At 58.5% G+C, this 13,053-nt stretch overlaps 1 protein-coding gene across 2 annotated transcripts in view; it reads left to right on the top strand.

The window, feature by feature from the left end:
- The first annotated feature begins 7,142 nt into the window (after positions 1-7,142).
- Positions 7,143-13,053, top strand: part of MYO1G (myosin IG) — a 60,943-nt gene continuing 55,032 nt past the window's right edge. For both annotated transcript variants that reach the window (XR_005594629.1, XM_039526244.1), the window contains exon 1: positions 7,143-7,332. Coding sequence is in view for 1 of the 2 variants with exons in the window: in XM_039526244.1 (XP_039382178.1) it covers positions 7,238-7,332 (95 nt within the window). In the remaining variant the exon portion in view is untranslated. The remainder of the gene's footprint in view (positions 7,333-13,053) is intronic.

The raw sequence follows: 13,053 nt of genomic DNA, 5'->3' as shown, positions 1-13,053 counted from the left end.
CCTGGCCCGCACCATTAGCCAGAGTCCACATCCCCCCCCCCCCACACCTCTGTCCCAGCCCTGAGCCCCCTCCCACACTCCAAACCCCTCAGCCCCACCCCAACCACATGAATGTTGTTAAGTGCACTGATACGAAGGTCATGTGTCACACACACCCTCCATACTGGTGCACAGAGCAAAATTCATTCTGCACATGAACATAAAAAATGAGAGGAAGTGCTGGTCCTGGCCCGCACGCTGGTGGCCGCATGGAGCGAGGCGGGAGAGTTGGTCTCTCAGCTGAGCTGGTCCTTGGTCTTTCGTGTTCAGTGAGTTAGGATCACCCTGACGATGGTCAAAGCTGCAGCTGTCTAATGACCGTTCCTGCTTTCTCCTTTGCAGTCCCGGACCTGACAGCAGCCACGCTGGCCCCAGATCTGTCTAGTTAGTGACATGCCAGGAGGAGTGACCTCAGCTGGGGAATCCTCTGAGGCATGGGAGGTCCTGCTTAAAGCACCTGGCATAGTCATAACCTCCTCCTCCATAGTGTTGGATAAGAATTGGGGATGGCCCCTGCTCTTTCTGGGGGGCACGGCCAGAGTCTGGTTCTTAAAGCCCTTTGCATGTGATGAGTGGCCTTGTTTGAACCCTCTGGGGTTAGACAACCACCCCTCCCATTCAGAGCCTTTCCAGGAGTGGCCCCTAGCCCATGCCACTCACTGCCTCTGAGCACCTCCCCATTGGGCTGTTCTTCAAATAGGCGAGAGGCTGGCGGAGGGCAGTAGCTGCGGTGTTCCCCGGCCCAGCCTCCCGCTGGGCCGATCAGTGATAGTTAAGGGGTTGGTGTGACCGATGGAGCCCACACCAGCCTGGGCCCTTCCTAGGGGGGAGAGCACCTCAGCCTGGGCTGCCAGCGGCTGTGGGGCCTGAGCTGGATTCTCAGATTAAGAGCAGGCTGGCCCCAGCGTTTTCTGTGATGGGGCTCTTGGCTCTGCGAGAAGTGTCCCCATCCACAGTGGCCGGTGTGTCTCGGCCTTCAGGGCCTGCGGCAAGGTGCCTCCATGGGGAGTTGGTTCTGCCTGGGGGAGGGTATTGAAGGGGGATGAGCCCTGGGGAGGGAGGTGGGCTGTAGCTTTGGTCCTGGCAGGGACACCTACAGCCTTGCCTTACCCACTCCCGCCTGATCCTGGGTTAGCAGCAGCCGCCCTCTTGGTTTCCTTAGTCGGTATCCACGGAACTGTGCCAAGGCCGGGAGGCCTTTCCCGCTGCCATCAGCCAACGCTCCCAGGTGGCTGTTCTGGAGAGAGGTGGCCAGTAGCTGACTAGCCATGACCCCAGGGGGAGCTGTGGGTGCTCAGCAGCACTGAAAACCAGCGCCCCAAAGTCTTACCAGACGCTGCTGCTGTGCTGGGGTCCTGCTCCCCCTGTGCCCTGCTGCGTTGAGCCAGAGGCTGGGCCGGCCCCCGGAGTCAGCACTCAGATGAGGGGAATACGCCAAGAGCTGGGTCGTCTTCCCAGTATTTCCTGTGGTTCTGCTCTGCTGTGGAGGGCTGAGGGATGCGTGGGCTCCACTGGCAGCTGATACACCTGCTGGGAAGTTACCTTCCTGCCCTGACTCAGCAGGGAGCTCCACCATGCTGCAGTACTTGGATGCAGGTTTAATGCTCCCCAGAGCAGAGCTGCAGCCCCAGACGGCTCGGTCGGTGGGTGTTCTCGGCTCCCCGAGTGTGGTGCTCCGCAAGGAACGCGCCGTGACCTCGTCCACTGCTGCTTGAGTATCACCCCAGGGGCTCGTGCCCTTCGTGTTCCTTACCTGCTCCCCAAACCGTCTTTCCCCATCACCACTCTGGCAGCTTCCTGTTCTACTGGAGCTGGCCCCGAAGGGCGGCTTGCTTCCTCCCAGCGTTGGCTGCATTTCAGATGGGTGTGTGGTCACAGTTCTCCCCTGCTCATGTAGCCTGCAGCGTTTCCTTACATGGGCAGGTACTGACATTAACGAGATGTGATTTGTTCTTTGGTGCGGCTGCTGGGTGAAAAGGAGCCATCGCTCACCATGCTGGGGTCACGGCTGCTGGGCCTCAAGGAAGCAGCATGGACTGAGTGCAGGTGTGGAAATAGGGACTTGGTTCCAGGGGTGAAAGTAAAATTGAACTCTTACCAGTAGGGGGGCTGCCTCTGTGCCCCTCCCCCGGAAGGGGCAGGGCCTCTGGTGGAAGGGGGCAGGGCTGGGGGTCAGCATCCCCCAGCCAGCCCCTCCGGGCTGCCTGGCCACACCACCTGGGGCTCCAGCCGCTGCTGCAGCAGCACTTTAAAGTCAGCTGTACAGGCCATTACCGGCGGCCCCTTTTTACCAGTACGCCATTCCGACCCGTACCGCCTGCCTTTACCCCTGCTTGGTTCTGAGTTCCAGTCCCAGCGCTGCTGGGGCCTGTCTCCTTGGGCAGGTCCCTGCGGGCGCGACTACGCATGCTGCAGGCCTGTCCTTCCCTCTGCGGCTGCTCAGCACGTCTGGCAGGCAGCTGCTTGGCTCCCCCGGGCCGGTGGAATGGCTGCGGAGCGTGCTGGGAGAAGGACACCGCTCAGACCCAAGGTGGAAAAGGGCCCCGCATGCTGTTAGGTCATCTGTCTAATCCCTCCCCTGGCGCTGTGAATGCGCTACACCCCTGCTGCTCTCTGCAGTGCGATTCAAAGACCAGCCAGCAGAGGGAGCGCAGGCAGGGAATACACGGAAAGAGGAAGTTGCTACAAATGTCTTAACCTCAAGCACTTCTGTAAATAAAAATACCCTTCGGAGGGTAGCGGTGGTAGCTGCGGCAGGGTCTGCAGCTGTGGGAACCGGTAATGGGGACCCTTGGTCCTGGAGTGTCCCCCATGGCCCACTAAAGCACCACCTTTGCATCTCTGCCTCAGTTTCCCCAAGTGGGCGGCAATAAGTCCAATGAGGCTTATTTATATTGAACTGTGCCCCTTGGGGGCTCTGCTTTGTCTGATCCCCGGGTGGAGCATTGTACAAAGAAGCATCCCCCAAGCAGCTCCAGCTGGAAGGGGTGTGGGGCTGAGTTAACCTCAGTCCAGGTCCCTTACCAGCAGGCCCCTCTTGTCATCAGCAGGGGAGGGGTCTCCTCTTGGGTCACGGTCCCTACAGAGATTAAAGTGCAAGGACCTTCCAGACAGCCCGTGATTCCCGTGCTCCGGGGCTTTTGCTGCCACCTGGTGAAGGCCTTCGGGGGGGGGGGGGGGCAGACTCTGCTGAGACTCGCTGTTCAGAGTGCCCCCTGTTCGGAGCCCTCTGTCTCCCCCAGCAGCATTCTTGTGTGGGGCCTTTTTCTGGGGCGCCCCCTCGGGAGCTTTGTGTGGCCCAGGGACTGTTCCTTGCCCCAGGAGCCTCCCTCCTCTTAGGTTCCCCCCCACAGGCATAGCCTGGCCGAGGTAGGCTGAGCCCCTGCCCCTTTCAGAGGGTCAGCTACCCTCTGTCAGACCCCTCTGTGGCCTCACGTTTGAACAAATCCTTGTAAGCCAGCGCTCTAGCCATGGGCCCACCCACTGCCTGGGCCCGTTGGGATATTCTGCTGTGCAAGGCAGAAACAGTCCTCGGTGGCTGTCCTGCAGTGGGAAAGGACAAAGCAACCTGAGCCCCAGCCACTGCCCTTCTCTCAGGCCACCGCTGCCAGGCCACTCGCAATCCCCACGAGTCCAGGTGCCCTCTGCTGCTGCCCACTCAGCAGGTCTTTCCTCGGGGAGCTGGCGGGCAGGAAGGCGGAGAGGCAGGGCAGGACACTGCACTGCTTTGGGTTGGCTGGCAGTGCCCTTGAACTGAGGGCCTGTGTAGGTGGCTTAGCCAGCCCGGCCATTGAAATGAAAAAACCCAAAGTGAGAGGGTTACTCAGTCCCTGAACACAGTGCCAGGGCTGGGTGCCCGCTGCTGCTGCTGGCAGTGGGGCATAGTGCAAACAGGACATTCCCTGCCCAGATGCTGCTTGCTGAGTTCCAGCGCTGACTGGCCCCGCAGGCTCCTTTGTCGGGTCCGTTTTCCGGGTTGGCGCAGGTCTCAGGCTGCTGCATGCAGGGATGGCAAAGCAACTCGGGGTCAGCGGCGTCGGGCGAATGATGGCTGCCCTGCTGCGCGGGTGATTTCCCTCCTCGGTTGATGCTCAGAGCTCTGTCGTTCCCATGGACCTGCCACGGCATCGTCTCACCTGGATGGACTGGTGCCTCTGTCCCTGCGCCCTGGTGATGTGTCCCCGCTGACGCATGCTGCGAGCCCCCAAGGATCACACAGGATTAGTTTACACGCTAGCCAAGCCGACCTGTACCATGGAACCCATTGCTCCGCCTGGCGCTGGAATGAGGGTGCTGCCCACACCTGTTCTGTGGGACTCAGGAGCGCCCCCTAAAGGCCAGTGTGTGTGCGGTAAGCGTGGCACCCAAGGAGCTGAGAAGGTAAGACTCTGGTAGTGCATGTTAAGCCAGAGGTGGGCATGGGCGATTTCTCATCACTTGTGTGACGTCCCCAAGGGAAAAGCCCACCTGGCAGTGACCAAAACCTCCCTGACCCCCAGGAAACCCCCAGGGATCATGCTCCCCTCCCCTTCCAGGAAGGCTTTGGCAGAGGCTGCAGCAGTTGGGCCAGTTAGCCCCGGGGCGGGCAGGCAGGATGCCCTGCGGTCCCATCCGAGCATGTAAGTGGCTCTGGTGCTGGGAGGAAGTGATGTCACCCGGCCACAGGCCGGGCCCAGGAGTTGCACGATGACAAAGCAGGGAGAAGTGAGAGATGAGCAGCCAGCCCAGCATGGTTTCCACTGCAGCTATTTCAGGGTAGCAGCATGAATGCGAAAACCCGCTGCTCTACCTCCAGTGGGCAGGGCAGAGTCTGGGCATGCTGCCCCCAACACCCAGCAATGGGGGGGGAATCTCATCCCTGCTCCACAGCCCCCTGCTGTCCTAGCCCTGACCCCACCCAGCTGGGCCCATGGCCCTGCCTGCTGCCCCACAGCCCCCTGCTGTGCCAGCCCTGACCCCACCCAGCTGTGCCCCCACCCAGCTGTGCCCATGGCCCTGCCTGCTGCCCCACAGCCCCCTGCTATGCCAGCCCTGACCCACCCAGCTGGGCCCATGGCCCTGCCTGCTGCCCCACAGCCCCCTGCTATCCCAGCCCTGACCCCACCCAGCTCTGCCCATGGCCCTGCCTGCTGCCCCACAGCCCCCTGCTGTGCCAGCCCTGACCCCACCCAGCTGTGCCCATGGCCCTGCCTGCTGCCCCACAGCCCCCTGCTGTCCCAGCCCTGACCCCACCCAGCTGGGCCCATGGCCCTGCCTGCTGCCCCACAGCCCCCTGTTATCCCAGCCCTGACCCCCACCCAGCTGGGTCAGTGTCCTGTAGGATTCCTGCTGTGACGGGCTGGATCACAGAACCCACCGTGGGAGCTGCCAAGACTACTGCCCCTGCTTTCCTGCCCTGTCAGCTAAGGACGTCCCTAAGGCAGAGCCCTGCCTGGATTGAGCCAGACCCACTAGCCTGCTGCAAACCCAGACCTGGGTCTGAACCACGTCCCCTAACAGCTGCAGGCTTCACTGAAAGCAGCTCACAGACGTGTTTTTGTTTTTAACACTCAGATACCCAACTCCCAATGGGGTCTAAACCCAAATAAATCTGTTTTACCCTGTGTTCGCCCTCTATAACACTGATGGAGGGATATGCACAGCTGTTTGCACCCGCCCCCCCAGCTATTAACACATACTCTGAGTTAATTAATAAGTAAAAAGTGATTTTATTAAATACAGAAGGTAGGATTTAAATGGTTTCAAGTAGTAACAGACAGAAGAAAGTGAATTTACCAAGCAAAATAAAATAAAACACACCAGTCTATGTCTAATACAGTAAGAAACTGAATACAGATAAGATCCTCGCCGTTTCCAGAATGCTCCTTTTACAGACTAATCTTTTAGTCTGGGCCCAGCAATCACTCACGCCCCTTGCAGACACTGTCCTTTGTTCCAGATTTTTTTTAGGTATCTTTGGGGGTGAAGAAGCTTTTTCTTTGGTCAGCTGAAGACAAAATGCAGAGGTCTCCCCTGGGCTTAAATAGAGTCTCTCTTGGGGGTGGAGACCCCCTCCCCTCTCTTATGCAAAGTCCAGCTCCAAGATGGAGATCTGGAGTCACCTGGGCAAGTCACGTGTCCATGCATGACTCACAGTTTCTTACCAGGGAGCAGCCATGGGTCACATGCTACCTTGAACGTCCTTAATTAGACTTCATATGTGGATTGGTGCATTACAAGAGTCATTGTTTTTTAAGTGTTTCTTGATTAGGTACTTAATTTGCACATTCCTTTCTCCAGGAACTGACCAAAGGCTCGACTAAGGTTATTTAGAAATCAAGCCAGTACACAGCCAATATTCATAACTTCGAATACAAAAGTGATGCACGCATGCAAATAGGATTAACAGATTCAGTAGATCATAACCTTCACAGAGATGTGTTACACGGCGTATGTAGCATAGCACACAGTCTAATTATGTTATATACATAAACATACATAAGAATATTTTCATAAAGCCTCATGGGGGCACTGACCCTCACACCTGCCACTCTCCCAGTGCTGCTCTCTATGCCCAGCTCTGCCTGCTCCAGCCTGGCTGGGGGGCAGGAGTGCAGCTCACTGAAGGCTTCTGGGTAATTACTACAGAGTGAGGGAGATGCAGGAATAGGGGCAGTGAGGAATCCCTCCCCCCAGTGGGCCAGGCTGGGTGGCTCCCGGGGGCTGGGAAGGAACCTGCTCTGCCAGGTTGGGGATCCATCCTGCAGGGCTCCCACATGCCCACCTACAAGGAAAGCTGGCTGGTGGGCCTCCCCAAATCCCCCCATGTTGGGGGGCACTGCCCCTTGCAGAGCACAGCTCCATGGCACACAGCACCCCTGGGTGGGGTCCTGGGCCCTACCCCCTGTCTGCAGGGGAACTTCCCCCCCCCATCACACTAAATGGGGCAGGATTCAGCCCTGCAAGAGATGGGCAGACGGGCACCCAGCCGTGCTTCCTGGTGTCATGTTGGGGCGACGCGGGGTTCCCGCTCAGCCGGGCTAAAACTACGTCACCCCACCCCCCCGGCTGACGCCACTCCCTGCCGCTCAGGCAACCTCCGCACAGGAAGCTGAGCCCCGGCAGCTCGCGGCTGGGTTTTGAAAGTCATCTTTCCTCAGGCTCGTGCTCTCTCCCCCACCGCCCAGCCCCACACGTCCCCTCGCCGTCCCCCAGCAGCATGGCCGAGCAGGAGAGCCTGGAGTTCGGCAAGGCCGACTTTGTCCTCCTGGACCAGGTGACCATGGAGCACTTCATGGAGAACCTGAAGCTGAGGTAACGGGTGCTGGGGTCGGAGCCCCTGGCAGGAAGGCAGAGGGCGGGCAGGTCGGGGCAGCGAGGAGAGCTTGGCCCTGAGGTGCAGTTGGCTTGCACAGGCCTGGAAGGGCCGTAGTAGGTCAGGGTACAGGTGGCAGGTTGCCCAGCTGCAGCAGAAAGCAGGGCTGGTGTTTCAGCAGGAGGCGCTCTGCAGCCCGTCAGCCCCGAGCCTGGCGCTAGGAGGCGCTGTGGTGCCAGAGGGACCATCTCCCCGAGGAGCCAGGCTGCCTAGAACCTGCTGTCTGGCGGGCAGTAAAATTCCCATGGTGCTTTTCTTGCGGGCGAACCCTGGCGTCCGGGCTGAATTCCAGCCTGGGGTTTTACGCTGGGCTGCCGGACTGCCCCCCGGCCGTGCCAGCAGGACGTGGGACCCCTTTGGCACGCCCCGTTTCAAGCTGGTTTTTTAGCCAGGTCACGGTGTGGTGCTAATCCGGGACTGTGCATCCCCCAGCAGAGAGGAGCAAAGCAGCCCCCCTGCAGGTGGGGCGCGTGAAGGGCTTGTGGGATCCTGTCGATCTATACATGTGGGTGGGGGGGAGGCCGGATTAGAGCCCTGCAGCTACAGCATCACATCCACAGATCTCTGCCATGGCAGTTAAAGGAGCGCTCCCTCAGCTAGTGCTTGTAGTAGTCCCTTATACTCTGGGCTGGCTGTGAGAACTGTACAGCACCGAGCACCTGCTCAATACAGAAAAACAGCAAGAGACGGGCCCAAACCTACCCCTGAAGGCTGGGGAAGCGCCAGTCTGGGTCTGGACTGGTCTTTCTCTCCTCATATGGGATGTTACACACTCCGGCAGGGGGAGGGGTGTCCTAAACGTTACTGCCTCTGATGTGGGAAGGCAGAAATCTTGTCCTCTCTAGGCAGCTGCTCAAAGCAGATGGGGGAAGAACTGGGTGGGGTGGCGGGGCTTGTCCCAGGGCGGGGGAGGGTGTGACAGCTAAGCTGGAGCTTGTGAAGATGAATTTGCCTTGCCGGGGGGCCCAGAGGAGCCAGCCGGGCCTCAGGAGATGCTGAGGGTCCAGGGGGGAGGAAGGCTGTCGGGATAGGCCTGGCGGTGCTAGAGCCGCATGCCGAAGGGTGCTGTGATTGCAAAGACAGAGAGAGCAAGGAGGAGAAACTGCCCTAGGCTGGTCTCCAAAGGCACTGAGCACCCCAAGGTGGGGACAGCCCCTTTCCAGATCAGGCCAGGTAATCCTGTGTGGTAACAGGGACTGTACCCAGTCCCTGGTGAACAAGGGGTTAACTTCCGCCCAGCTGCCGCATCCCCTGGCACGGCTCTCCAGGACACACGGGATCCTCCTGGCAGGCAGGAGGTCACGCCCTGGGCTGGGCTGAGCCCCCAGCAGGACGGGTGGCCTGTTATGTGTAGTGTGGTCGTGTCTGCCGGCCCCAGTGAGGACTGGGGTGTCATTGTGCTGGGAGCTGTACATGTGCCATGAACCAACAGCCGCGTCGCCAGCTGAACTGGCCGGGCCATGGGCCCTACAGCCCCGTCGGCTGTATGTTTCTCAGCCGTTGTTTCTGGTCCCTTTGGGACTGTAACCAACCTCCAGAGCTGAGGTCCCTTGTTGGCAGCATGTTCCTTTGTATCCCCTCCCTTCTGTGTCCCCCTCGGGAGTGTATCTGAGATGCGGCTCTGAGCTCTCCCAGCCCTGGCAAGGCAGTTGGCTGCGAAAGCATCGCAGCTGCAGTTAACAAATCCTCTAACCCCTCCCCTGGGAGGTGTCTCAGTATCATGATCCCCCTTTTATGGATGGGGAAGCTGACACAAGGCCAGGATTTGCCCACGCTCCCACTGTGTGTCTGGAACACCGGTGGGCTCAGAACCCCACCTCACGTGTCCTAGTCTGACCTCTCGGTAAAGCTCTGTCTCCCCAGTCTCTGGTGAAGTGTCCTTTGAGTAGCTTCTGCAGCCCCAGCAATTGGATCGGAGCCAAGGTCCAGCTAGTCCAGAGGATCCTGCCTCTGGCGAGAGCCAGCAGCAGCTGCCTCCGAGGAAGGTGTAAGAACAGTGCAGCAGCTGCGAAGGGATAATCTGTCCCCACCCCCTCCCCCCGCCAGGTCTCAGACCTGACCTCTGAGTTACAGGTTGGCTTCGATCCTGGAGCAGGAGGGGTTCGATCCCTTCCAGATCTCTTTGTAAGCATCAATGGCAAGGCTTCGAAACAGCCAGCCTACGCCTGCCGGCCCTGCTCTGAAATGGTAGGCTTGTTCTCCAGAATCTGTGCTTTCCTTTTTCAAACAAAGGCCTTCTCAAGCTGTTCTGGCTGCAAAGAAAACCTCAAAATCGTGATGCGAGTGTCAGCTGTGCAGAGCTGAGTCTGGCAGAGACTGGCTCAGAGGTGTGAACTTTCCCACTCATCTCGGGCAGCAGATAACTCAGTTGTCCAGGGATGATAATTGATATGGCAACACTTAACTATTTCATCCCCAGTGCAAGGATGGAGCCGGAGGGTTACGGGGATGGGACACTGAGTGCTTCACTGAGTGACAGTGTCTCATTTGGGTGGTGTTGGTTCACTTTTCCCACTCAGGGAGCTAGGCCCAAGGAGCCCAATGTTGCCATGAGGTCCATGATCGGATTTTGAAAATGGCGTCTCATTTTGGTGATGCTGATGGGTGGAGCTTATTTTGGGAGCGGAGCTTGGAAGAGCTCCAATCTGATCCTAGGTGCACTGTGATAACATTGGAAGTTCTCCATAACCTCCCCCCGCTTAAAATGGCCTCAACAACGTCCTGTGGCCAGGAGTTCCACTGGCTCATTATGCTTGGTGTGAACATGTGTTTCCTCGCATCTGTTTTGGATTTGCCACATTTCAGTCTCTTGCTCTTGTGTCGTGAGGCAGGGAGGACAGCAGCTCCCCATCTAGCTTCTCCATACCAGGGGGTCAGCCATACATGACACACTCAAAGGCACCACCGTTAATACTGCCTTAAGCATCATCCTTGTTGGTTTTGCTAAGGCGGCTCCTTGCCTGCCTGATGCTCTGGCTGAGCTGCTGGGCAGCTGATTGTCCCCACTATTATATTTCCCATAGAAAGGGAATGTCCCAGCCATAGAATCCAGGTGTCAGTAACGTGTCATCATCCCACCCAAGCTGGCTTTAGGATTTTGGGGGGATAGATCATCTCCCTTCCTTCCCTCCAACCCGCCCCTCCCCACACACACATCCGCTCATCCTCTTCCTCTAAACTCAGCCAGATCCTTGTGCTTTCCTCCTTGGACCAGGGGCTGCCCTCGGGATGCCTTCATTTCTTCTCTGGGCTCCCCCACCAAACCGGCACTGCTGTCTGTGCCGATGTCCCACCGGCTCCATCGGGGCTCACTGCCACCCATGACTCCTGTGTGGCCACCCTGAGCGAGAGGCACTGCAGGGGCTGGGCGCTCTGCACAGGGCAGCCAGCCCTGGAAAAACAGCTAGGCACTGGGCTGGACTTGGTGGGACGCAACGGCCCTGTGTTACGTCCTGGCTAGTGTGCACCAGACCCGCTCAGCTGTGTGTTGGATCACAAGCCCCTCGTACTGCTGCAGCTGAAGGAGATCCTCCCTGGCTCAGGGCACTGAGCATCTTTGAGTCTCAGGTCTCCTGGGACAGAAGAGGTGCACTCTGGTTAGAGATGGGAGTGCAGCTAGGGTCAGGAGCTAATGAGGCTTGGAAGCCAGGAAGGGGCTACTCAGAGCAACCGGACACACCGGGAGCAGGAGGTGGGCTTCTGGTGAGGAGCTTAAAGGAGGAGCCCTGTGGGCAATCGGGAGGAATTGCCCACAGCAGGGAGGCAAGGGAGTGCTTGCTGGACCAGGTGACCGGGGAGCTCCCTGGATAAAGGGCCAGAAGGTGAAGGACCTGGGACAGGGAGATCTGTTACCCAGACTATGGGGCCCGTGTCTCGAGCCGGGCACAGGAGAGTTAGCCGTGCATGGTAGCAGCGTGTGGGTGCAGTGATGGCTGCCACTGTGGAGTGCCGGGGCTCGTCTCCAGATTGCTTGTGGCGTTGGCCAAGACATCCAGGTCAGCACCCGGCTCTCACTTCTCTCCCAGTGCCTGTCCCCCTGCTGAAGCACAGAGCCGGCAGGTGGGGAGCAGCCAGGTTTGCTCTGAGTCACACCCTTCCGGGCTGGCCGAGTTCTCACGGGGAGGGAGTTCCTGGCTCTCCGCCTGTTAACAAGAAAGAGCTGGTTTCCCCACTGCAGAGCAGGCTCCCCCTCCCGACACACGCCTCTCCTGTCTCCTGGGGCCCCCAAGCCATCCTTCTGCGATCCCAAGAATCCTCGGCTCCCCCCTCAATGTCCCAGAAGCCTTTGCACTCCATCGACCTCTCCACATCCCGGAGATGCTGCAGTCCATCAGAATGTGCTGACTGTTCTCCGTGCTAGCCAAGGGCCAGGCCATAGGGACCTAGGCTGGATCTGACCCAAGGCGTGTGTAGTCTGGTCTGGCTCCGGCGCCAGCTGCTTCAGAGGAAGGAGTGAGAAGCCACCACTGCAGGATGTGGGATAAGCCACCTCTGCGTAGCTCTCCTCTGTCCCTGATAGGTCGGCATGCCTGCAAGTGGGACAGCCCCCTCCGTCAGCAACCCCTTGGGTGGATTCGGTGTCTCCTGGGACCTCGCCCGAGGAGCCCACCCTTAGCAACCTCCCACACAGACACACCCCGGGCAGATGGGGCCTCGCAGAACTCAGTCAGGTAGGGGCTCAGAGGCCATGGGGGCAGGCCCCCCATAAGAACCGAGAGACAGCAGATGGCTCCAGGGGGTCAGGAGAGCAGGAACACGCCTGGTGCACCCCGGCTAGGTCTGGTTAGAGATGGGGTCACAGCTGGGGTCAGGAGCATGCCGGTGGTGGCTGGAGACTGGCCTCATGTGTGAAGTGCGGCGCACCATGCGGTAAGGAAGTGCGAATGGGACACCCCGCGATGCCTTGCTAATTTCAAGCACAAAAGGCTGCGTGCAGGGCCATGTGCGAGGCAGGCCGAGGCTGAGGCCAGGCCACCAGAGAATTGCAATGTGAAGCACTTCCAGGCCCCTCATCCGCCCATCCCCTCCTCCCAGGCCCTGGTGGTGGGTGTGGGTTGACTGGTCCCGCTATCCCTCCCTGTTCTCTCAACCCTTTAGAACATAAGAACATAAGAACATAAGAATGGCCGTACTGGGTCAGACCAAAGGTCCATCTAGCCCAGTATCTGTCTACTGACAGTGGCCAATGCCAGGTGCCCCAGAGCAAGTGAACCTAACAGGCAACGATCAAGTGATCTCTCTCCTGCCATCCATCTCCATCCTCTGACGAACAGAGGCTAGGGACACCATTCTTACCCATCCTAGCTAATAGCCATTTATGGACTTAGCCACCATGAATTTATCCAGTCCCCTTTTAAACATTGTTATAGTCCTAGCCTTCACAACCTCCTCAGGCAAGGAGTTCCACAAGTTGACTGTGCGCTGCGTGAAGAAGAACTTCCTTTTATTTGTTTTAAACCTGCTGCCTATTAATTTCATTTGGTGACCCCTAGTTCTTGTATTATGGGAATAAGTAAATAACTTTTCCTTATCCACTTTCTCAACATCACTCATGATTTTATATACCTCTATCATGTCCCCCCTTAGTCTTCTCTTTTCCAAGCTGAAGAGTCCTAGCCTCTTTAATCTTTCCTCGTATGGGACCCTCTCTAAACCCCTAA

This window comes from Mauremys reevesii, linkage group 2 (assembly GCF_016161935.1).
Source record: "Mauremys reevesii isolate NIE-2019 linkage group 2, ASM1616193v1, whole genome shotgun sequence".
Lineage (NCBI taxonomy): Eukaryota > Metazoa > Chordata > Testudines > Geoemydidae > Mauremys > Mauremys reevesii.
Note: the sequence above shows the minus strand (reverse complement) of the source record. Positions and strands in the feature narration are given on the sequence as shown.